At 46.6% G+C, this 24,807-nt stretch overlaps 1 protein-coding gene across 3 annotated transcripts in view; it reads left to right on the forward strand.

Moving 5' to 3' along the window:
* SPTBN1 (spectrin beta, non-erythrocytic 1) overlaps positions 1 to 24,807 on the forward strand; it is a 201,085-nt gene that overhangs the window by 129,341 nt on the left and 46,937 nt on the right. For all 3 annotated transcript variants that reach the window (XM_043468564.1, XM_043468566.1, XM_043468565.1), the window contains 6 exons: positions 3,996 to 4,147; positions 15,176 to 15,349; positions 19,033 to 19,124; positions 20,563 to 20,643; positions 21,006 to 21,121; positions 24,294 to 24,406. In XM_043468564.1, the coding sequence (XP_043324499.1) occupies positions 3,996 to 4,147; positions 15,176 to 15,349; positions 19,033 to 19,124; positions 20,563 to 20,643; positions 21,006 to 21,121; positions 24,294 to 24,406 (728 nt within the window). The remainder of the gene's footprint in view (positions 1 to 3,995; positions 4,148 to 15,175; positions 15,350 to 19,032; positions 19,125 to 20,562; positions 20,644 to 21,005; positions 21,122 to 24,293; positions 24,407 to 24,807) is intronic.

Genomic DNA, 24,807 nt, shown 5'->3' on the forward strand with positions numbered 1-24,807 from the left:
GTTGTTGAACAGGCTACTTTGCTGGGAAAGGGAGAGGGTGAGAGAAAAGTGTGAGAGTTAGAACGTGCCAGGCACTTTGATGTCCTCTCATTGAGTGCCAGAACAACCTTCAGGTGGGCCCCTCTGCGTAAGCGTAAGGCTGGAGGTGCAGGGCAAGCATGGCTGAGATACATTCACAGGGAGCAGCTGTGGGGTACCTGTTCCTTGCAGACAGCTCTGCTGAGTTTGGGGCAGAGATGGATGGGAACTTGCCACAATGTCAGGCTCCTCAGGGTGAATTCTTAGGCGGAGATACAGGTGTGATTTGGATCGAGTAACAGCAGTACGTGGCCCTGAAAGGGCAAAGAAGGGTGCAGATGGCGTGGGGGACAGAAATGCCCATGCCACACTGGCCGCCACTAAGCCCACTGCCTGTCCTTCTGCCAGAAAGTGGCAGCTCGTTGTGGAATTGAATGGACAGGGAGATTCTGTTGCCATCAGCCAACAAGTACACTATCCAGGTCAAAAAGCCTTTGACATGAGCAGAGGGAGTAATGACGGAATAGTATCCGGCTGGGGTGTCTTAGTGTCAGCCCAGAGGTCTAAACCAGGGTTTCTCAACCCAGCTTAGGCACCGCTGTCATTTGGGGCTGGATAATTCCTTGGTGCAGGGGCTGCCCTGTGCCCTGGAGGATGTTTAACAGCATCTCTTAATCCACGAACTCGATTCCCGATATTGCCTTATGTACTCTCAGGAGGAGAGTGGCGAGAGTGGCCCCCAGTTGAGAACCACTGATCTCAATAAGCAGATCAAGTGGTGCTTGTAAGGGCTCCCTTTTCCAGAGCTGCTCCTACTTGTAGAACCAGAAGTAGGTGCTCTTTTTTTCTAGTGCTCTGGCTGCCTCTTTACTCAGCTCAGGCCCAGCGAAAGCAAGTTTGAAGTGGGGAACACGCCTCTGAACTGTCTTCCATTGTCTGCCTCTAGGGCCCCCAGCTCCTCCTCGGGCAGGCGTCTGGCCAGGTCTGCCCTGGCCTTGCTGGGTTGGGAGTGCAAGGGTGATGTCATTGCACCTTCCTGGGAAGAGCAGAACAAAGGATGGAGTCCCCAAAGACAGGAGACCTCATCCTCAGCTGGCCTGCTGGGGAGATTTTTTTCCCCCTCCCTTTCCCTCCTTCCGGCTTCAGAAGTGTTTGTTGTTCACCAAGTACTCCATTGTAAGAGGACACGCTAAGCTGGCCCGGCTCTGTGTCTCTCGGCTGAGCCCATTTCCTGCCCCTCGTGTGTCGTAAGGGCGTTGGTTCTGGACCAGTCCCTGGATGGAATCTTCCATGCCTTTTCCAGTGAGTGGTGCAAGCCTGAGGAACTTGAACCCTCTGGTTTTTGCTAGCAGGCTCATGCCACGCAGAGCTTGCTCTTGAGGCTGGAGGCAGAGGAGAGAGCAAGATGTGGGAGAGAGGGCTAGAGAGCAGGTTCTCCTTTCTGTTTAGATTTGGTTTTGAACTTCTCGTCCTCTTCTTTCCCTGCTTCTTCCTGGAGGTCCTGAAGACCACAGCCGCCCTGGGGAGCCTTCCCCTCACAGAGCCTCAGCCTCTTCTCTTCCCACTCAGCTCCCTGTGTTCCACCCCCGTGACCTCGTTGTTTGCATCTTCCCAGGGAAGGGTTTGGGATGGGCTCTGACCCCTCAGGACAGGGTGCTATAGGGCTGGCTGGCTGTCTCTGGAAGGAGATCCTCGGAGTCTCCTTGTAAAGGAACCTATTTGTTCAGAACCTGAAAGAAGCCGGAGGTGTTGCTATAAGGTGAGATTCACCCGAAGGAGTGACAGTTGGCTGGGGACACATGTGGTACTTGTTTATTTAGGAATAACTTTACCCAAGCAGGTTTTCATTTCCATCTTGTTCCCATGAGAGGCTGGGTGTGGCAGTGGCATGGAGCCCCAGACCCTTTCATTACAGCCTAGGATACCATCAAGAGCTTTATTAAAGACATTTCCAACCATGTAGCACATAAAAGATACATAATTTAGAAAGAAATTAGCTGACCCTGAACACCTCTGAACCACAAGTCACTCTCCATCTGTGGCATGCGCCTAGGGGAAGCCTCATGTGTCTGTGTGCTCTGCTCTGGACCTGCTCTTTCAGAACAGCCAACCTAAGGCCAGAAAATGCAGCTACCATGTCCCTGTTGTAAAGATACCAGCCATCAGGATGATTATGTGATTAATAATGCATGGGGTTTTTTCTCTGCCACCGATCATGATGTTATTGGCGCAGCTCCTTTTTTAGTCTCCACTTTGGCCCTCACTGCCTTTTTCCTTGTTCCCTGAGTCCTGCCCTCTTTGATCTTTTGTGTCTTTTCAGTAGGCCTTTGTCGTGGGGGAAGGCCCTCTTTTCCTCTGGTGGGCTGTTCTCTCAGGGGAGGTTGGAGCCAGGCGAGCTGTTGGCTGTGCAGATGGGCGCCTGTCTTGGAAGGTGCCCCAGTGGTCTCACCTGCCTGGTTGGCAGCAGTAAAGGCTCATCTCTTTGTCTCAGATGGTAAAGAATCTGCCTGCAATGCGAAAGACCCAGGCTTGATCAGGTCAGGAAGATCCCCTCGAGAAGGAAATGGCAACCCACTCTAGTATTCTTGCCTGGAGAATCCTGTGGACAGAGGAGCCTGGTGGGGTATAGTCCATGGGGTCGCAAAGAGTCGGACACGACTGAGTGATTGACTCAGACTTGTCTCTGTCTAGCTTCCTCCCTGTGGTGGGTGGAGGCCTTAGCAGAACCTTCCAGGCAGATATTCCCAGGGCCCCCTGGCCATCCTGGGAACCCAGAACACCCAGGCCACCAAGTACACACCCCATCAGCAAGGCTGCTTTTTACCTGTCACTCTGTACAGAGATACAGAAAAAGTTGTTGGGGTCTCCTCCCTTTCTTGTAGTTTCTTCTTGCTTGGCTTGGGCCTCACACAGGAAGGAGGAAGTCTTGGGTCCTTTCAGGACTAATTCATGCTGATGGCAGTGGGGTGAGTATGTGATTAAAGGGTAGCTTGGTAGAGAACAGTCAGGGAGTTTGAATCAGTGGCTTGGGCACACCTCCATGGCTCTCCACTGAAGATCTGCAATGGCCTGTGTTTAAAACACTCGGCAGAGCAAGGAGATGGGAAACCTGTTTGTATGGGGTGCGAAGGGCCTGTTCTAGGTAGCTGGGTCTAGAGTTTCTGGCTTTGGCTTGGACAGACCTTGATCGCTGAGGCTTGAAAAGCTTAATCTTTTTTCCTTGATGATTTAGATGTACAACTGATTTAGATGTACAGCCACCCCACTTTAGACCGTAAACCAGCAGTGGCCTTTTCCACGAATGCTTGAAGCTTGGAAATGATGGTCGTCCACTCATTCTATGGAAGGGGATGCTGAGCCCAGAGTCTCAGCACATATTTGACAAAGTCTCCTCAGGCCCATGCCCTGGGCTTCCAGGCTTGGCCAGCGCTCCTTGTACTCTGCCACATTGCCCACCATCTTCTCTGTTCACTGAACATCCAGCTAAGCAGGCGAAAGGGTCATAGCAGATCAAGGTCACGGGTGAATTTATCTTGTCAGGTGATGCCTGGTCCTTTGTATGTGAGAGAAGCAGTTTCTAGCTGTCTCCTGAGCTTTTCTGCCCCGTGTCCTTCGGCACACTGTGTGCCTCTCCTACACTTGCCTCTGGAGGAGTAACAGCTGTGACACACATGTTAGAAACTTTACCAGCCGAGTATTATATTAGTGGGCAGGACTGCCCACTGTGACCCACATCCTGCTGCCTCAGCAGAGGTGGGAGAAAATGAAATGAGTGCAAGCAAAGGGTGCTCTGCTGGTGGTTATCTTAGGGGCTCAGACAGTCAAGGACTGTCCAGTTCTTCTGTTTCCGAGTTGTTGACTATGAGGTTCATTACAGTTGAGCTTTGCTCTTCTTCCTTTGGCTGGCATCTCATGCCCTTCACCCACTGCCCCCCAGGCTGTGATTGGTGGTAAAGCAAGTTCTCCTTTGCTTACAGATGAACGTGAAGCTGTGCAAAAGAAGACCTTCACCAAGTGGGTCAACTCCCACCTTGCCCGGGTGTCCTGCCGGATCACAGATCTGTACACTGACCTTCGGGATGGACGGATGCTCATCAAGCTACTGGAGGTCCTCTCTGGAGAGAGACTGGTAAGGGGGGGGTGGAGGGGAAGCGGCTGTGAAGTGTCTTGTACCGTAGGTGGGGAAATGGTTTTGAAAAATCAAGTGTGGGCTTGTCTCTTGTAGATTTATGCAGTTAATGGCTGATACTTCTGAGGCGCAGAGGCTTGATGAGTTGATGAGCACGGTGTGGAAAGCTCCAGGGTAGCATTCTGAATCTGGATGATTTTCTTGAATTGTAATGAAGTGGCCTTGTTCTGGTTATTGGCGAAGTTATTGTCTTTGGTCAGAAAGATCCTGGCTGGTGTCCCTGTTAAATAGCATGATGCTGGAAATTTAAGGACTAGGCTTGGGCGCTGGCCTCTGGGATGAATCTGTATCCCTTGAGATCATGGAATAATTCTAAACTTGTGTCTTAGTGATTCTCTGGAAAATCTGAGCTGCTGTTTTAAGGTAGCAGGAACTGAGTTCAGTGGTCTCTGGCGTTTTTTTGTTTCTTCCACACACACTTTTTATTCTGGGATGGAAGGAGAGGCTGGTGTTTTGTCTCCTTGGAAATGTGGAGCTTCTGATGAACTCACCCAGCCTTTTGGGGCAGAGGAGTTGTCAGCCTACTGTGAAAATGTTCTCCCCATTCTGTTTCCCCAGAGCTCCCACGGCTGTCTCTGATGTGACTTTTGTTTGTGAACCTTAGACCCAAGAATCTTAACGCAGTCACTGTAACAGGCCCAACAGGTTTTGTCTGGCTTTGGTGCAGAGATGGATGCCGTCTTCTACCGGAGTATAGACAGTTCCATAGGTGGCGGTGGGGCTGAGCCACAGGCTGACGCCCAGGGATCGAGCCCACATCTGCAGTGACATCACCAGGAAAATATGATGCTGGTGGTTGGCAGGGCTGCCAGAAAGCCTTATTTTTAACTTGATCTCCACCCTGCAACTTGACAGCCGCAGTGGGTCTGTATGCAGACCAACCCACACACCTCTGACCATAGGCAGAGGTTGTCCCCTGTCCTAACATTATACCACAGACAGAACTGCCTCTTTGAACCCAGGTAGTAATAGTCAGGTTTCTGTCTCCTGACCCCTCCGTTCAGGAACAGGGTCCCCCAAACAGAGCAAAGCCCCGTCTCTTCAGCACCTCTGGTCCACGTTCTTTGTTCCTGAGCATGCACGTCTTGCTGCCTCATTTTCTTTGAGAGGTTATGGGTCAAACTGGACAAACCAAATAGACAAAGGAGGCTCCTGCCTCTGGCCGTGATGCCTCCTTGAAGGCAGTCTGTGATGTGGGAGTCGGGGCAGTTGGTTCACACGGGGAGGGCTGATCATTTACTGCATTTTGATTTGTTTTTTGACAGTGAGTCTAGACCAGAAATATTGTGATATGCACCTTTAAATATAATTGTTGTAACCAGACTTTCTTACCAACACCACCCCCTCCCCCTATTTTTCCCTCTTAATGTTTAACTGAGTATAATTGTATTGATTTGGGGTGGGGGAGTGATGTTTTGAAAGTAGCTAAAAAAATCATTAAAGGTTATGTGAAAATTAGTTTGAACATTTATTTTTGTCCCAGTAGGGTCTCATGGGGAGCAAATGGTTCACCCTGGAAGGCCTGTAGTTCTTTTATACCAAGAAGATTGTTGTCTGTGATAATGTCCACATAATAAATGGGGTCAAGCCCATTGCCCTTCATTCTGAACAGGGCAACAAAAATATGAGAAGAAAAAAGCAGCCAACAAGGCATAATTCTTGGTGGTTTGTAGAAACCTCCCATTCCTGTCTTTATTTGCTGCCAGCAGTATATGTGTTACCCTTTTTTTTGCAGTGACCCAGAGGCCTGGGGGAGCAGGGGTGAAGGAACACGAGGGGGCTGCTGTCTGCGTCCTCTCAGGCAGTCAGGGGCAGAGGTTGTCTTTAGCAATGCCCTACCGCTTCATAAAACCCTGAGTGCCTGGACTTCTTTTATTATCCATTCCTCCCAGCCATCTCTAACTGTTGGCTGGGGAGTCTGATCAGTCTTCTTATTCCAAAAGTGAAGATACCATGGGGAGTTCCCTGGTGGTCCAGGTGGCAGGGCTCTGAGCTCTCACTAAGGAGAGCCCTGGTTCCATCCTTGGTCGGGGAACTGAGATCCTACAGACTCTACCACGGGGCAAAAAAAAGTAATAATGTTTAAAAAAAAAAAGTAAGGATACTGTAGATAGGCTTCCCTAGTGACTCAGATGATATAGAATCTGCCAGTATGCAGGAGACCCAGGTTTGATCCCTAGGTTGGGAAGATCCTCTGGAGAAGGACATGGCAACCCTCTCCAGTTTTCTTGCCAAGAGTATTCCATGGATAGAGGACCCTGGCAGGCTACAGTCCATGGGATCTGGAAAGAGTCAGACATGACTGAGTGACTAACACCATGGAGAGAGCGAGCTACAGCTCTTATTCCTTTGTACTGGAGATTTTTGGCTCTTTTGGCCCTGTGGCTTATCTGGTTCATGGAGTCTTCTGGAAAAGACACAGACCACACTCTGCTGTTGGCCACAGATGCTGCCAGGAACTCATGTTAGAGATGCTCCCCAAGGAAGAGAAGATTCATCCGTGAGGGCTTGCCCCAAATGATCCTTGAATCTTCAGATTCCAAAATGAGTGCTGTTGCTAGAACTTACAGGCCTAGGTAAATTAATGTCCACAGATAAATGTGTATCATCAGATAACATTCAGTCAGCTCTGGGCTTTCTGCACCAGTGATCCGAATCCCTGGGTTACACAAACATTTGCACTCCATCTGCAGCTGTGTCTCCGGCAGCATTTCAGCACAAGCACGCACCACCAACTTGGCAGTGGGTAGGACATAGATGTTTGAGGGACTGGAGTATCTAAATTTATTTTATTAGCAGATTCTTGAAGCCAGCTCATCCTTCTTCACAGAGGAGGAAGTTTTCTTGATTTTTACTGCGCAAAGTTCAAAAAAACGCATTCACTTAATGATCCACATCATTTCACCCCAATCCCACCCTGCATTTAGACTTAATAAAATCTGGGTTAGATTTGAGCAGGTTTGCGGTAGATGTTGGAGTTATCAAGACACTTGATTCTTACGTACTGTGGAACATGAGAAGGCAGGAATCCCCCCCCCACCCACCCACTCCTAGTCATGACTTGGGTTGGCTCCATGTCGCTATCTTTGCCTCAAGGTGTGTTAGCTTATGGGGCAGTGAGGCATCTCTGAGGCTGAGCCCGGAAGCTGCTGCAGACTGGGATTGGGTTAATGACAAAACCATTCCTTTCCAGTGTGTTACTCTGAAATTACCATGGGCTATAACTTCATAAATATCTGACTTTAAAGTTCCATAAAGAATATAGACCACCCCTTACATATATACAATGGAATATTACTCATCCCATTATAAAGGATGAAATAATGCCATTTGCAGCAACATGGATGGGCCCGGAGAGTGTCATACTGAGTGAAGTAAGTCAGAGAAGTAGAAATATCGTATGACATCCCTTATATAAGCAACCTCAAAGGAAATGGTGCAAATGAACTAACAAAATAGAGACGCACAGACTTAGAAGACTGACTTACGGTTGTCAGGGAGAAGGGCCAGTCAGGGAGTTTGGGATGGACGTGTGCACACTGCTGTGTTTTCAATGCATAACCAGCAGGGACCTGCTGCACGGCACATGGGTACATGGATACATGTATGTATGGATATGGATGGATATCCATGGATACATGGATATGTATGGCTCAGCCCCTTCACTGTTCACCTGAAACTGTCACAGCATTGTTTATCACCTGTACCCAATACAAAACAAAAACTTAAAAGATAAAGAAGGCCCCCCCAAAAAGAATATAGACCACCTTTGACTTTGGTGTCAACTGACCACATAGAGGCGGTGAGTACAGAATCTGTGCTGGTCACTTTGTCATTAATCGCAGGTCCCAAGCCAGATTAGAAATGGGACTTGAAGGGTTGAGGTTGCATGACCCACTGATATTTGGAAAGAGTGGGGCCTCTGGACTTTGGGAGTGAAGTAGAGCCCACAGGTCCTCATCCATTAGAAGCTGGCCTGTGCCCCCTTCCCTCTGTGGGCCTTGGCGTGAAGAATGGTTCTGTGTGAGATGGTTTCCTGCCTTGCTTCTGCCAGACTGAGCCCTCTCCTCTGACCGAGAGGACAAGGTTTTCTGAACACCTCTATTCTCCCCCAGCTCCCACCATTACCAGTAACAGGTATCACTGATTTCTGCCTGCCTGTTGTTTTCCTAATATTCTGTCTTCTTATTCTGTTAATCAATCTCAAAGAAGACAAAGCAACAAAAACAGGATTTTTTTTTTAAACCACCGTTAATTCCAAAACAGGCTAAACTAGGTGGAGAAGATAGACTTACCATAAGATTTGCTAAGCCTTAAAGAAATCCCATGTTGAACTACCCTGAGTGCATTTTATATAAAACCTTTGTTAGGAGAGCCGTGCTGGCATGTATTGTTGTAGAGACAGGATTTTATGGACTGGCCACAGAACCTGCCTGTTTTTTATATCTCTTGTGAGGGAGAATTTGCTTTGGTTCTAAACAACCAGCCAGAGGAGAATGTCCCCGTTAAATTCAAGTCTAATTGCACAGATACGAAAAAATGAATTAATAGTAACAGGTAATAGTAATACCATGTGATAAAGAGCTGAATGAATGGCCCCAAAGCACTGGCATTCAGAAAAGGAAGTGGCCTTCTGGATGGAGTGTCAAGAAACCATACCCGGTGTGTGGGGTTGCAACTGGATTCAAGAGGAGAGGCTCAGGTGTGGATGCCATAGAATAGAGGGGTCGTGTGTCAGCGTGAGGAAGAGTGAAGAGAGCACATGGAGTGGCCGTCAGGAGGAAACCGGTGTAGGAAGAGCACCCTGGCTGAGTTGGAGTGTGTTTTCAGAAGGAGTGGTGACAGTCAGCACTTTCAGTGTTTGCTGTCACACACACGATCTGTTTAATTCTCACAGTCTGATGGAGTGGACAGCTTACACTTCAGAGAAGAAGCACTGTCGCCACTGAGGAGCATGACTTAGATTCCAGCCACTCCCCTGGAGTTGGGCCCCTCCTTTCTCATTGAGCCCTATTGAAGGAGAAGATTGTCCTGGGGAGTGGGTCCCCACCAGGAAGGAAATGGGCAGGAATTAATGAGACGCGGTATGTTATTTCCCCTTCAATTTTAATTGGGCAAGAATCATTTTATACTCTTCTTAAAACTCAAGAGTGTGATGTGTAGGGAGGTGTTTGGGAACTTAATGTGAAATAAGTTTGACTGTTGTATCAGAGAAGATTTTGGAATTAGTGTTTCCATCCTACTCTCTGTATTAAGCAGAGGCATGCATGTGTGTGTAGCAGACATTGATTTTTTATTAAAAGGCAAAGACATAAGCAAGTGTCCATCACTCTGGCACACTGTGACCAGTAGTGTCTTTTTCTCTATTTCTTCTCCACCTAAATGAGAGATGAGCAGGCAGTTTAGACTTCACCTGGTGTGCTAGTGAGTCTTTCACCCTCCAGCTCACAGACTGTGTTTTATAGCTGGAAGGGACTCGGGACCCCGAAGCTAGATCCCTTGATTTCACAGATGCTGAAACAGAGAGTAAGCAGCCAGCAAAGCCATCCAGCTGGTGTTCAGCAGTCAGCTTCTCCCAGCTCCCAGGATTGGCCTTCTGTCCCCCTGCAGCCCTGGAGATCTATTGCTCTAGGTGGCTTCAAGGTGGCTTTGGACACACATGGAGAAAAGTCAGAGGGAGCGGGGCTTAGCAGGGTGGAAGAGTGGCCCAGCTCCCCTGGGTCCTCCCAAAATACCCTGCCAGGAGTCCTCCTTAAGGTCATCCTCCTCTATTCACGGAAGCTAAAAATAGCTCCAGGAAACATTTGCTTTGTCTTTTCCATCTCTAGGCTCTGACAAAAATCCTGCCATTGTAGTCACTCCACCTTTCTGCAAACCCAGATGCCTCACAGCGTGTAATTGGTCTAAACTCAGGACTGAGTCCACTGTGGACCTGGGAGGGGCCATCCAGCTCCCTTTTCCCTTTCTAAGGCGAATTTGCCCAGGACCACCCCACTTCTCAGGGGTGGGGCTTGAACTGGCTGCTCTACTAAGCAGTTTAAAATTACCTTGTCAGTTGCTGGAGGTTGGTTACTTAGCCATGTCATTCCCACACCTTTGGAGCTGGAAAGACAATGTTTCTGAAGCCGGCCCAGATAAGTTGGAGCTGTGGTTGATAGAGATTTGGGACCAGAAGGGACTAAGGAAGGGAAACAGGAAAAGCGACCACAAAGCAGAGGAACACGGCCCTGGTGTGGAAGAGCAGGAACCCTTGTTAGGATTTAAAGGAGGAGCCATAAATATAGGCATTTCCTCAGAGGAACCCAAGCCTGCAGAGCACCCCACTTTGTTTGAGTTGCATGTGAGTCTGGTATTGATCCTTGACTCCACATTCATGGCATCTCAAACTGCCCCATCAGGAAGGACAACAGAAGACAGAAATGTGCATGTTGCCGTGGGAACGGACCTTGGTCCACTAGGAATTTGACAATAATTAATGCAGACAAGACGGGGAATGTTCCTCCTCTTGGCAGAAAGAGCCACTCTTGGGGTGAGGCTTCAGAAAGTGTTTATTACTAAGAGATGCACCCCTCCCCCAGATTCTGTGTGTTCAGTTTTCTCCATTGTTATCTCTTCTTTCTTTTGAGAAGGTGGAAGTTGAATAAAATAAAAATAGCTCTTCTGAAAAAAAAAAAAACGAAAACTGTCTGCCAGGTGGGAACCCAAGCCTCGTTATTTTCTTTCACATACTAATGTGTTTGTACCGCACTTGGTTCCTGGTGTAGCCTGAAGGGGGCGCATCATGGAATCCCAGCTCACCACACCAGCCAGCCATGCCATCACCTCACCCCTCTAAACAGACATGTTCTCATCTGTACAATGACAAGAATAATAATCGTTACTACTATGTAGTGTTAGTGTGAAGATTAAATGTGATAAGATAGAAACCACCTAACAGGTTTAAAAAAATAACATAGTTGCCCAGAAAATGGAAGCTAGGAATTCTTAGATATTGAGAGCTTTGCTATTTTCATGACCTAATATATGTTTCTGTGTATAGGTCTGTGCAATCATTAACCCTTCTAAAATTAATTCCCTGTGATGATTCTCCCTAAACCTGCCTGAATACCATTTAAAGCATTAAAATACTTCAGAGACCCTCTCTGAACACCTCTTAGGAGTTGCTATTCTTGAGTTTTAGTCTTAATTCCTACTCCTCCTTGTGACACCAGTACATCATCTAACCTCGCCACATCTGGTTTGTTCTTTTGGTTTAAAGGAGATTCATGTGCCACTGAAGCTGATTGAGTTTCAATTAAGACGAAATGTGGGAAAGGTTTGAAAAACATGGAGAGAGGTGTAGTGAGGCGATGAAGCAACTTTCACTGCCTAACAGTTAACCTAGTTTGAATTACTAGCTGCACAGCATAATAGTAATATTTAAGCTATCTCTGTAAATCATGCTCTCTAGCCTTGTTTCCTAATGTACTTTGAATTGCAGAGGTCTCACTATGTCTAGACGGCCCAAATGCCAAGGTTTGGGTGAAGATTCACATCCTCGCCCTTCCCTCCTTCCATGTCCTCTTCCCTCTAGATACCAGCTAGTCATAAGTTTTCTCTACCACCATTTCCTTTTATTCCTGTTCAGAGTACCATTTAGGGTGTCAGGATTAGAAGAGTAATATCATTACCATCATTTGGAGGCACATTCCACTCTGGTATTAAATTTGTCTTTCAGTTGACGTGTATCAGCTTCTCTGGCTCTCAGTGGGAGAGTTCTATCTAGACCCTGAACATTTCCTGTTTGTCTACAGAGAAGTGTGTTATTTCTAAACAATTTGAAATTCAGGTGGGGCATGCTCCCCCCGCCACCCCCCCCTACAACTTTAAGAATAATTGTTGGGAGGAAAATCCTTGAAGTGCCTCTGTTTGTAGATACATTTTGTGGGTTTGAGAACACAGTGATGATTAGTTCACCATTTCATTTATGGAGCAGCCCTTTAGGATTATTACTGATATTATCCTCATGTTATAGGTAAAAGTTGAGAAACAAGGCGCCAATTCACTAGAAAGTGGGGTAATTGTAACTTAAATTGTGGATATTTTAACATTAGCAGCGTCCTCTATACTGAATTGCCCAGCAGAAGCATACTCATGGATCTGGTTTGTTCGTGTTTGATGTTTTAAAAGATGTAATGGCCAGGAGCAGTAAAAAAATTAAAAATAAAACAACTTTAGGGAGAGAAGAGCAGAGTATCAACCCCTGCCCAAATCTTGGTTTGATTTTTAGAAGAATTGCAAAAATATAAAACCAAAGTGGGGTGAGGGGCCTCCTGAAAACTTTCCATTTCCTCTGAGTTTTGGAAATTGGTGAGGTTTGTTTTTTTAACTATTTGAAGAAGTCTAATCGTTTACCCAACTGAAGAGGTTTCTCTGTCATTATTATTTCAGTTCCTTCCCTTGTGTTCCATGCAGTAGTGTTTCTGATGGCTGGTATTAACAGGAACTTGCGTTGCATTTGGATCAGGGTGAACCATCCTTAGCGCTCACCTGGCATGGCCAGTCAGCATCAGCCTGGGGTTCCTGCCACTTGACGATGGGCTTCTCCAACCTGCTGGAAAGCATTTGGAACCCTCCCATACTTCCCCCTCCCAGACCCCTGCACCCCATATTCATACGGAAATGAACACGCAGTCCACTGGGATTTTGTAGCAGAGAACAGAGGCTTGAGAGGTCTCCTGTGTGTTTGAGGTTGTTTTTCAAGATCAGGTCAAAAAGAACTGTAGTTATACCTGGAGCAGCCTGGAAAGGTCCTGACAGCCCCCAACCTATTCCCTGTCTTGCCGCTCAGATTCTGTCAGATGACAGAACTAAAACAGTTTGGTAGAGAGTTTGATGTCCTCTATTCAAGGGGACACAGTCCATGGATGGGGCAGTGCTGCCTCCCAAGCAGTGGTGGAGCGCTCTTCCCAAGGGAGCGACCCTTGTGTGTTCAGGCTCCTTGACAGGCGTTTCTCTCCAGAACAGGCTGACTTAGGTTTGTGATGTGGGCGACCTCTGTTTTGGGAGTCCTGATCCTGGTGGCTAAGATACTAAAGAATCTGCCTGCAGTGTGGGAGACGTGGGTTCGATTCTTGAGTTGGGAAGATCCCCTGGAGGAGGGCATTGGCAACCCACTTCAGTCTTCTTGCCTGATGAATCCCATGGGCAGAGGACATGTCCATGTCCCATGGACAGAGGATCCTGGTGCGCTCCAGTCCATGGGGTCACTGGCTGAGCAACAAACACTTACACTTGACTTTGTACACAAGTTAACTTTACAAATGCTAATTCCACCCACACTGTTTCTCTCACAATGAGTTAGGATGCAGCCTTTTCTGGCCACTCAGAGGTGAACTTGGGAAACTATCTGCCAGTGTTAGCACAATATTTGCATCCTTGCCACTCTGCAGCTCCAGGCCCAACCTGCAGTGTGTGGTCATGGGCTCGCTGGTCAGGGCACAGGCCGCAAAGAGGAAGAGGCCTCAGAACAGCCCTGAAAAATGCCAGGAGCCCTCCGCCCAGAATTTACACACTTTCTTCGAGGCAGTGAGTCCACACCCCTCGATGTTGGTCAAGTTTCAGCAGAAACCTCCCTTGTCCACCTTGACAGGAGAACAGGGGGTCACTGTAGGAATCTTAGATGGAGTTCACCCACTTTAATGGACATTTTAGATCAGACCTTTTTCTTACCTCACCAGATTACTTGATTTTCCTGTAACATTGTCACTTGACCTAACATGAGTCATGGATCCTAGCATTCCTGACATTCCTGGAATGTAAGTTGTGAGTATAAAGCATCATCCATGCTCCCAAACCAGTAGTCGGGTTGAAAGTGATAAGAACAATACATGTGAAGTAACAGCACAAATGTAAGATACTTGATGAGTTCCTGAACCCTGCGGTCCAGACCACAAATGTATAGGTTTGGGGGGAAGGGAGTCCTGTGACAGTTGAAGTGGTTGGAAATGACTTCTTGAAGGAAAGATGTGCCTTGACCTGAACCTCAGTGGTGGGTGGGGTATGATGAGATGTCTCAGGAGAGAGGATGGCAGCCAGATAGGTACATCTCTGGGCTAGGATGGGTGTGCGCAACCTGGTGGCAGCTTTGTGGGCTTGTGAGATCAGCTCGAGGTGCAGCCTCTGTAGAGGGGGGAGTGATGGGTGATAAGAGGGGTAGGAAGGGTGGAGCCAGGCAGTGGAAGCATGAGCTTGCTCTAGACACACAGGAGGTGATAGTGACCCATTGAAGATTTTTGAGTGTGTATCTTTATATAGTGCTTTGTTTATTTAAAATGTTCACCTTGAAAGGGCCTTTTTTGGATTTTAATATGACTAAATAAAAGGAACAGACATTTTGGGGTATTCCAACTAGACCACTGTTGTATTTTCTTTCCTTTGTCTTTCCAGCAAGTCACCCCCTTTTACTCAACCCCCTCCATCATCCTCACAAACCACCACTTGAAAATTCTCCTGATTTTGTAGCATGTCCTCCCTTTCTCATTTTGAGCCAACTTTAGGAAACAACCCAAACCAGCAGGTGGCAAACCTGTTTTTTACATTTAAAGCAGCCAGAAAATCCTCAGCGGTGTTCTGCCATGCATCCGCAAAAAGCCCATGAATGGCAGTGGTAGCTATGAAATTCTTTGTGAAAATTGGGCTCCTTTTTCTCTGAACTTCCAGCTTCCATGCTCACGTAAATTATGTCACTTCCATGATAAAACAAACCTCTGAAGAGTGATCAGTTATCATCCCTTAAGTAAATTTTCTCTTTTAAGACTGTTAGATAAACACTGTCCTTGGACTGAATGAACATATGTTTTTTAACGTTGTGGTGTGGGTTGGAGAGCGCTGCATGAATGGGCCCGTGTGAACTCTCTGGGCTGTAGCTCTGAGCTGGTTTATGCCCTCCTGGATGATCTGTTTCTACCTTCTGCTCTTCTCTTTTAGCCTAAACCCACCAAGGGACGAATGCGCATCCACTGTCTGGAGAATGTGGACAAGGCCCTTCAGTTCCTGAAGGAGCAGAGAGTCCATCTTGAGAACATGGGGTCCCACGACATCGTGGATGGGAACCACCGGCTGACCCTCGGCCTCATCTGGACCATTATCCTGCGCTTCCAGGTGAGGGACTTGACCTGGCCACCGGGCCTCCCTGCCGAGTGTGAGCATCCCTGCAAAACTGGGCTCCCCTTCCAAGGGGACCAGAAGGACCAGGTTGAAATGGCATCTCAGAGTCAGGTGTGCTGCACATCACATTCAGCTGCCCTCTGGGCATGTGGCAGCTGCCCCTAAAAGTCTTGACTCTCTTGGCGGTTAAGGGGATTTCTGGGCCTAGTCTCAGCCCACCACTGGTGTCTGCTACTCAGCTTTCAGGAGCAGAGGTGTAAAGATGTAGTCAACGCTAGGTTACTACTAGTAGACTATCTGAACTTTGACAGATCGTGGCGTGCATCGCAGAATATTTTAGGCAAAGCTGCATAGAACCGTGACACCTGTGTGGGCTGTTTTCACCTTCTCATTCTCCTTCAGGTGTAAGGAAGCAGTTTTCAGGGGGGTGTGCGGAGGCCTTATGCATGTTTGAATTGACGAATTTATGGGTTTGTTATGCCCAGGGGTAAGGTTATAAGCATAGAAACACTCTCAAGGTCATTCTGTCAATTTGCTTCACCTTGTGAGGGGAGGGAGGAGCCTTGCAAGGATCACGAGGCCAGTCAGGGCTGCCATGCTTGCTTCTGACCCCTAAGGAGAGAGCTCAGCCTTTCCTGTCTGTAGCACCTCCGGCCTGATGGCTGGTTCTTTCTCCAGGCTGTTGCTTCATGCTTCTGCTTTTCAATTAAAATCTGAAATGCAGGAAACGCTTCTTACCTAGCATCAGGTTACTTCGCAAACAAAAGTCCTCTAACAGTTCTCTCTCCTCAGAAACTGCTTTCTGTGCCTTCCCTCTTTGTTAAGTCCCTCTGATGAAGTTTGATTGATTTTTTTTCCCCCTAGGTAAATAAAAATCTCACCAACAAAGGGCCACACCAGAAATCATATTATATACCTCCCTTTATATTCTTACTAAAATGCTGAAATCACCCTCTAACCCGTCATTTTCCTTCTCATTTCCCTTGGGATTGGACTCTAGCTTAGTGGTGTCGGTGGGTATGTGGTGTCGGTGGGTATGTGGAAGGAGGCTAGGGGTCTAACGCAGAGCTGTTCAGAGACACTCCCTGAATGGGGGTTCCTAAACCTGGACCGATCGATCATCTGACTTCTTGGGAAAGCTTTTTACTCACTCAGGTTCCCAGGTTCCAGCCCCCAGTGCTTCTGATTAAATAGGTCTGAACGGAACTGAACTGAGGCCAGGAACCATTGTTGAAGATGATATTATTAATGGAGTGACTTGATTTTGCAAACAGAACTCTTCTATAGGTTTCTGTCATTTGGTTCCTGAATGATTTGAAAATGGAGTGTGTAACACCATTAAATTTACTGATCACTGCTCTTGGCCTTAGGCCAACAGAGGTGAAATGAGCAGGCCCCTCCTCAAGCCTTGCCTCGATTCCCTAGAGTAAGAAGTTCTATTTCTCTTGCCTTTGGCCTATAATCAGAGCATGGAAGGACATCCTGACAATGGCCTCCCTTGACAGCAGGTTGGTGCCCATAGCCCTTGGGTTGTGAATTGGGTTGAGTCACTGACTCATTAATTTCCTGCCAGCTTGCCTTTTTCTGTGCTTGAACCTGTAAATGCCAATATGCACTTTCTCCCTTTCCTCTGAGGAAAGAAACACAGGCTTATGTCACTTTGTGGCCTGCGGGGGTTGGGGGTTGGTGTCTGCCATGCCCCTGCCTCCCGAAGCAGCTTTATCAGTCCATCCCCTGCTTTGCAAACACTTACTGACTCCGCTCCAGCCAAGGCCCAGCTCACATTCTGCCTCCTCTGTGAGGCTTCCCCACGTACCTGCAGAGACCTGTCTCTCCACTGCCTCCCAGCTCCTGAATGTACAAACCTCGTCTTACATTACCTGTGTGTGTGTGTGTGTATGTGTGTGTCCCAGAGCCCCCAAGGTGTGGCCAGCCCTGATGTGTGTAGCAGGTGTGCATTAAATACCAATGGTGACAGACAGGTTTTATGCTGCTTTCCCTTTAAAAGAGAGTAAAAGATGATGTGAGAAACTGGAATAAAGGTCTTCGAGTTTGCTTGGTCCACATAGGGAGATGTCTTCATTTCAGAAGGGTAGGTTCTGTTTCTGAAAGACCATGTCTGAAAACAGATTCCATTCCCAAGATAGAGGAAAGCTGATAGGGGTTAATGTGTAAAATTCCACCTGCTTTCCTGATAAGTCTGTGTCTTACCCCTTGAGCGAGGGTTACTCTTGCATACTCTGTAGTTTAGAATTTATGCAAACTCAAGATTTCTCTTGGAGAATTTTTTTAAAAGCGTAATAATTTCAATTTCTAGGTGTTTTTCCTAGTTGAAAGTTTCTAACTTTTTAATCTTACACATGTCTCTGTTTTATCCTCTTCCTACCTCTTTTTCTTAGAAAGAATTCCGGGGTATGTTTCTAGATTAGATGGAAAGACCTTTGACAGGGGCCATGACTGGGAAGCTTGGAATGGTTAGAACTGAGAGAGAATGGATGGCTTTCTAGGCTGATACCATTGTCCCCAACTCTGTTCCACATGTTATTAGTATAGTCAAGGAAACTGAAGACAGAAGGGCATTTAGAACATTTGTCTAAAAACCACATAACTGGTAGGCAGCCTGTGATCCAAAGAGCTGACATGTAGATTTCCTTACTAAGAGCCCAGCCCTCCATATTTTGCATTTCTTCAAATGTACAGCAGTGCTCTGAGATAGCCACTCCTCAGAGGGGAAGCCAAGGAGCTCACCCAAGGACACAAAGTATGTGGGGGAACCTGGATTCAAACCTAGAAGTCTGACTTTGGTCCCAGTGAACCAGGCTCTATGTCCTGTTGAGAATCAGCAGACTGTGAGTGACTTACGAATATAGGCTGTCGTCGTCCGTTCAGGTTGCTAAACAAAGTACCCCAGGCTGGGTGGCTTCCAAGCAATAGACATTTATTGTTTACGGTTCTGGGACTAGAGTGCCAGCATGGTCAAAGGAGGGCCCACTTCCAGGTCGCAGATTTCTCATTGTACCCTCACTTGGTGGAGGGCTCTAGGAAGCTCTCTGGAGCCTCTTTTATAAAGCATGCATCCCATTCATGAGACCCAGGACTCCCAAAGTCCCCACCTCTTCATAATCACTTTCTGGGGGGATTAGGATTTGAGCATAAGAATTAATGAGAGTTGGGAGCACAAATATTCAGACCATGTAGCACAGAGCATGGAAGCACAGCATTTAAGGGCACTGTTTCTCTGAGAGTTTGGGTCAGTTTTCAGGAAATGGTGCATACACAGTCCTCATCAACAAAGGACTCACTGACTCTGGTGTGGAAAATCTTTGGTTGTGCAAAAACAGTATTTTCCTCGAGTCTGCTGGGATTCAAAGTGTACCATACCAACCACCATTCTAGCCTGTCGTTGAGAAAGATGGGCTATGCTGGGAGTAGAAATAACCCCTAATAGGTTCTAGGAAATCATGGCAGGTAACTAGTCTTCACTTTACTCTTTGTGCAAAGTAGAGAACCTAGTTCTGGTCATTATTTCCAAGAAGTGAACCCTGGCTTCAGAAAGCAGTTTTCATTGACCCTCAGAGTAGACATTCTGCAAGGCTAGGTGTTGACCTAAAGTTTACTCATTATGTACATGCAGACCTCACATGTCTGTTCATCTAATATTTCTCTGTAAACCTTAGATCCAGGATATCAGTGTAGAAACTGAAGACAACAAAGAGAAGAAGTCTGCCAAGGACGCTTTGCTCTTGTGGTGCCAGATGAAGACTGCTGGGTGAGTATGAACCCAAGGGTTTAGGGGCTGCTTCTCCCCAGACTCAGTTTTACCAGTCATCACTTGATCAGTGTTGACAAGTATCTTTTCCATTGCTTCCACTGAGATGTCTTGTTAACTTGTAAGCAGTTGAGACGCTGACATTTCAGCTAGCTCTTGGGATGGAATGAGTTGATTTATATTCTGGACCTGTCATCTGCACAATCAATTTCCTTCTATTTGTTTTTAAGGAAGTTCCAGAGAGAAGTTTATCTTGAATTTTAAAACCCTGAAACTGTGTTTAAAAATCTCATCCATGGTATTTGTAAAAGTTGTGGGCTTTCTCCTCTCTAAGTTCTGTGCTTTGGGAAGCTTTGTGCAGTAAACTTAAGTGGACAAATGTAATGTACAAATGTACATTGTACAAATGTACAATGTTATCTGAGTTTGCCTGCTTTTTTTTCTTTGATTGAAATTTCAGTGAAGATATTTTTTAGAGAACTGCATCTTATTTGTTGCTCACTGAAACTATTGAAACTCTCAGGTAATAATTGAGAACTGATTTTGTCCCAGGTTGATTTTTTAAGTTTCTATTGAATTTGTTACCATATTTCTTTTGTTGTTTATGTTCTGGGTTTTTGGCCATGAGGCATCTGAGTTCTTAGGTCCCCAACTGATCAGGGATGCAGGGATTGAACCCGCATCCCCTGAATTGGAAGACAAAGTCCTAACCCCTGGGCCATCAGGGAAGTCCCCCCAAGTTAATCTTGTAGGTCAGGGCTACATGGAGGACAGTTGTAACTGTAAGGGGTGTGATCAGTCAGTGATAACTGTGGAAACCATGAAGAGTGTAAGGCTTAGTAAGGGGATCAAGTTAGAAATGAACTTTTAATCAACCATGGGTAGAAAGTTATTAATAATCAATGTGGTGTAGAGTAGCTGATTGATTATTGGTTAGTGTTATAGGGAAGTGTTTCAGGAAGGTACTTGATTTATGAAACTTCATCCAGTTCAGTGATATAAGGAAGAAGGAAAGCTGAGTGTTTGAACAGGTAACCCCAGCTACTTCCTCTCCCAAAGTGATGTGTGCACTCAGGTATCCGTGTTTGCAGGCTTCTCATAGCTGCACTGGGGGTATGGAAAGCCATTGAAGCAAGGAAGCCTTGGAGGCATCTAGTCAGGGTTGCCTTTTTCTCAGTAAGCATGGTGTTTTCAATCGAGGACACAGATCACAGGTTGAAATTACCAAGAAAGAAAGCCATGTGACACATATATGTGTTTGTTTTTATTTTTCAACAAGCAGAAGTTTAGGCGATCTTAGCTTCAGCTTGATTGTCTTCAATGTCTTTATTTTGTTATTATCTCACATTTTCGCAGTACCAACAGGCTTTTCTTTAAACACTGCATTTAGCAAAGCACAGACCTTTATCTGGTAATTGCCTTGCATTGTATTTCTTAGGTACCCCAACGTCAACATTCACAATTTCACCACCAGCTGGAGGGATGGCATGGCCTTCAACGCACTAATACACAAACACCGGTGAGTCCTTCGCGGTCACGCTGACCACGTGGGGGGAGGACATTGACACCCTTGTATAGCCGACCTGGGTGATGTTCCATCCTCACATTCGTTGCCTTAGATGTTGCACCACGGTGGAAATCCCTGCCTTCCACTTGAGGAGAGTGGGAGAGAGAGTGTAAAGTGTCCCAAACAAAGGAAACGAGTCTGCCAATTCTCTTCAGTTCTCTTAATAAACTTTGAGGTTGTTTATTAAAAAATTGGGTTTCGTTGTTTGATGGTTAAATAATATCGTAGGCTTTTACTCCTAAGTGGACACCATTGGTCTCACAGTGTGTTTTCAAGCTGCAGTTTCCGTTGTGTTCCACTGTTGTTCTCCACAGGCCTGACCTGATAGACTTTGACAAACTAAAGAAATCCAATGCACACTACAATCTGCAGAACGCCTTTAACCTGGCAGAGCAACACCTTGGCCTCACTAAACTCTTGGACCCCGAAGGTAAGGAGCTGAGGGGTAAGAGGAGTAAATAGAAAATCTGCTTCATGTCAGTTTGTTTATGGGCTCCATGTGCTTTGGGAATTATCTAAGGAAGAGGAGCTTAATGTTGGTATATGAATTACTTGAGGATTTGTGTAAAGGATTATACCTGAAATGGCCTTGAAAGATGAGTATGATTTAAACATGTTGTAAAGGAGAGGTCGTGGTAGGCAGAGGGATTTATATGAGTAAAGGAACCAGGAAAGAGGAAGGCGTAACAGGGGACTAACAGTTCATTAGGGGTGGTGTTAGCTTAACAGTAGGAAACATACAACCAGAAAGGTGAGTGGGGCCCAACAGGTAACAGTTTTTCGAGGTTATTTAGCAGGCAGTGGGGAGTCACCATAGGTGCTTAGACTCTGTGTTTAAGGAAGAGGGCATGAGCAGGCTCTTGCTGGTTGATAGTGAGTCTGGCAAGAGTGTGGTTTGGCCTGGGGGCAGGAAGGTTTAGGAGCCTCCTTAGCAGACTGTGCAGTCTTTGCTTCTGAGTAAGAAGAGCTTAAATGAGGACAGTGCACCAGGAGCCTGTGGGTGGCAGAAAGAGTAACACGCAGTCCCTCCTTGTGGCCTGCTGCTTGGCGGCACAGCACCCTACTCTGTGCATAACCAACCTCTGTCTGCCCCGCAGATCCCTGCAGCAGAACCTCAGAGATTGACTGTGGACGGCACAGAGCAGACCTGTGGGGGGCAATCCAATGGGCTGTAACTCCTTTATTAACAAAATCCTAATTGTAGGCTTCATCTTAGCATGAGCTATCATAATGTTTTCTAATGTGGAGAAGTATTCAAAATGCGAAAGAATTTGTTTGTAGGGCTGGAGCTTTTTAGACCCTCTCAGCTGTGAGCAGATACTGAGAAAAAGCTGCATGTGAGTGAAAGTTTAAAGTGCTTACAAATATAGAACAGGAAGTTAAACTCCCCAAGGGCAGGTCGAGGTCATGAGGCTGCCAGGCAGGCTTCTTGCTATTTTCCAGTGCATCAGATTCACTGATAGGTTTACTGCAGGAAGCTGAGATAAAATTATCTTTGTGCCAGCCCGTTAAGTGATTTCTCAATATAAACAGAAAACTAAAATTCCTTTGGCTGTGATAAATCTTTGTACTTAACCCCTGCCTTACTGTGGAAAGACATCCTCCCTGAGCCATAGATCTTTGTGCTGAGATATAGACTCTTTTTTTGAAATCACTGTGATAAAAAATTTAATAACTCACTCATTAGTTGATCTTTCTAATCACCACCCACTATGAAAAGGGGATTGATGTTCACCAGGTCATTTGAAGACAAGGAGCTAAAAAAAGCAGTTGCTGTCATTCATCCTGTGGTTTTGATCTTGATTATTAGTTGTCCTTAGCTATTGTTAGTTGCCTGGTGTCCCAGAGAGCATCCGTTTAAATACAATTGTAAACGAGTTTAAAAAGGTCTTGCCTGCTCACTCCTTCCCAGTCATCTCCCATTTTGTGTTTATTAAATTATACACAGGGCCAGGGCTGGCACTTTTCCCCTGCCCTTCCTCCAGTTCTGCCTCCGTGGGGCCCACGTTGACAGAGCCAGACACAGGAGTGGGTCACAGGGGCCCTGGAGTGGGAAGAGTCACTGTGGCCCCCTCTTCCATTGGCTGCCTCGGTGACCCTGGGCAGGGAGCTTTCCCACCCTGTGCCCTGGTGGTCTTGTCTTTAAGAGAAACAACCCTTCCCACTTCTATCCTCCTGGCAGCAGTGGAGGTGCACGAGTGAATGCACTTTGAAAAAAGAGCCCACCATGTCAGCAAAGAGCCTTCTGTGTGTTCTCTCCTCGGTGTACCCTGAACTGAGTACCTCCTTCATCATTGCCGTATATACCCCAAAGACTGGCCACCTTCATTCGTTTGCTCCCTCCCTCAATAAATATTTATTGACCACTCACTCTCTATATATACAGCACGTTAGGAGGGGAGAGTCAGAGTGGCACTCAGTCTTATAAGACTAATGAAATGTGCATAAGTAATCATAGAGCCTGACAGAAAGCGGAGTATAAACGAAGTCCTTTAGAGGACAGAGGAGACAGTCTTTCCAGCTGCAGGGACTTAGAAATGACTGTGAGGAGGGAGTGTTAACTTCTAAACTGGACCTAGAGGATAGGAAGAATGTGACTGGGGTAGGGAAGGCCCTTTCAGGCGAAGGGAAGTTGAAAGTGGAAGGAATATTTGAAATGGCTGAGGTAGTGATGGTGGTGGTGATGATGAATAGTTCAATTTGGTTCAGATCTATGGCACCTTAGAAGAACTAGTAGGCTATAGAATGAGAAATGTCTAGAATGGTGCTTTCCACTTAGAGGAAGCTTGATAAATATTCGATGGATGGATGAAAGGAAGGAAGGGAGGGAAGGAAAGTTATGGGAAGTTGTAGAGGACTTCGGGACTTATTTTTCAGACTGAAGGGCACTTTTTGAGTCGTTTGGGCTTAGAGGAAGTATGCTCACAGCTCTGCTTCTGGAACATCAGCTGGGTGCAGTGTGTAAAAGGAATTGAGTAGCAGGAAGACCCAGTGAGGAAGCCATTGCTTCAGGTCTGGTTATGTGACCGTGAGAGTCTGACCTGAGAGTGACAATAGATTCCATGAATAGCATCATCTGGTCTCAGCCTTGGTGACTGACTGGATTGTGAGTAACAAGGAGATAAAGATGTCCATAGGCGTAGTGACTGGGAAAAACTCTGGTGCTATTGGCCAAAATAAGAAGCACAGAGCAACTTGGGGGTGGGGGAAGTGAACATGGTGTGTCTGGGTAGTACCCACATTGCTGAGTTATCTGACTCAATTCTAACTATGTTATTCATTTCCACGTAGTAGTTTTGCATGTATTTCATCATCTTAGTGGCCTAGGATTCTTGAGAGAAAGGATCAGGTCTTTTAAGACTTCTATGTCTTTATTGGTAATAGGAGGCAGTTTTGAATGTTCATATAATAAAAGAGGTGGTGAGGTGGTTTCATCCTCTTTAGTTAGCCTTACAATCAGCACTCTGATGGCAGAACTTTCAAGCCCCCCAAAAGGAAGGCATGGGCCTGTTGAGGTTTGAGCAGCGCTTCTGGGTTGTTCCTGCTGCCTGGGTGGCAGTGCAGTGAGCAGAGCACTGAACAGAATCTTCTCTGGGTTACAGATATCAGTGTGGACCACCCCGATGAGAAGTCCATTATCACTTACGTGGTGACTTACTACCACTACTTCTCAAAGATGAAGGCCTTGGCTGTTGAAGGAAAACGAATTGGAAAGGTGAGCTCACACCAGTCCCGTAAGTTGTGAGACGTAATGAAGGTTTTTGTCTAAATGTGTCACCACCATGCCTCAGACATTGAGGTGCTGGGAATTCTTGATGAAGTTCTCCAATGGCAGGGAAGTGGGCAGAAGCCTGCCATCCCAAAGAGTAACAGGATGTGGGCATGGTGGCTGAAATACTTAGGAAGAAAGTTTAGGGGGGATCTCATACCCAGGGCTTCCCAGGTAGCTCAGCTGTTAAAGGATCCGCCTGCAGTGCAGGAGACCCTGGTTCGATTTCTGGGTTGGGAAGATCCCCTGGAGAAGGATAGGCTACCCATTCCAGTATTCTTGGGCTTCCCTGATGGCGCAGATGGTAAAGAATCCTCTTGCAATGCGGGAGATCTGAGTTTGATCCC

The sequence above is a fragment of the Cervus canadensis genome, chromosome 5 (assembly GCF_019320065.1).
Source record: "Cervus canadensis isolate Bull #8, Minnesota chromosome 5, ASM1932006v1, whole genome shotgun sequence".
Taxonomy (NCBI): Eukaryota; Metazoa; Chordata; class Mammalia; order Artiodactyla; family Cervidae; genus Cervus; species Cervus canadensis.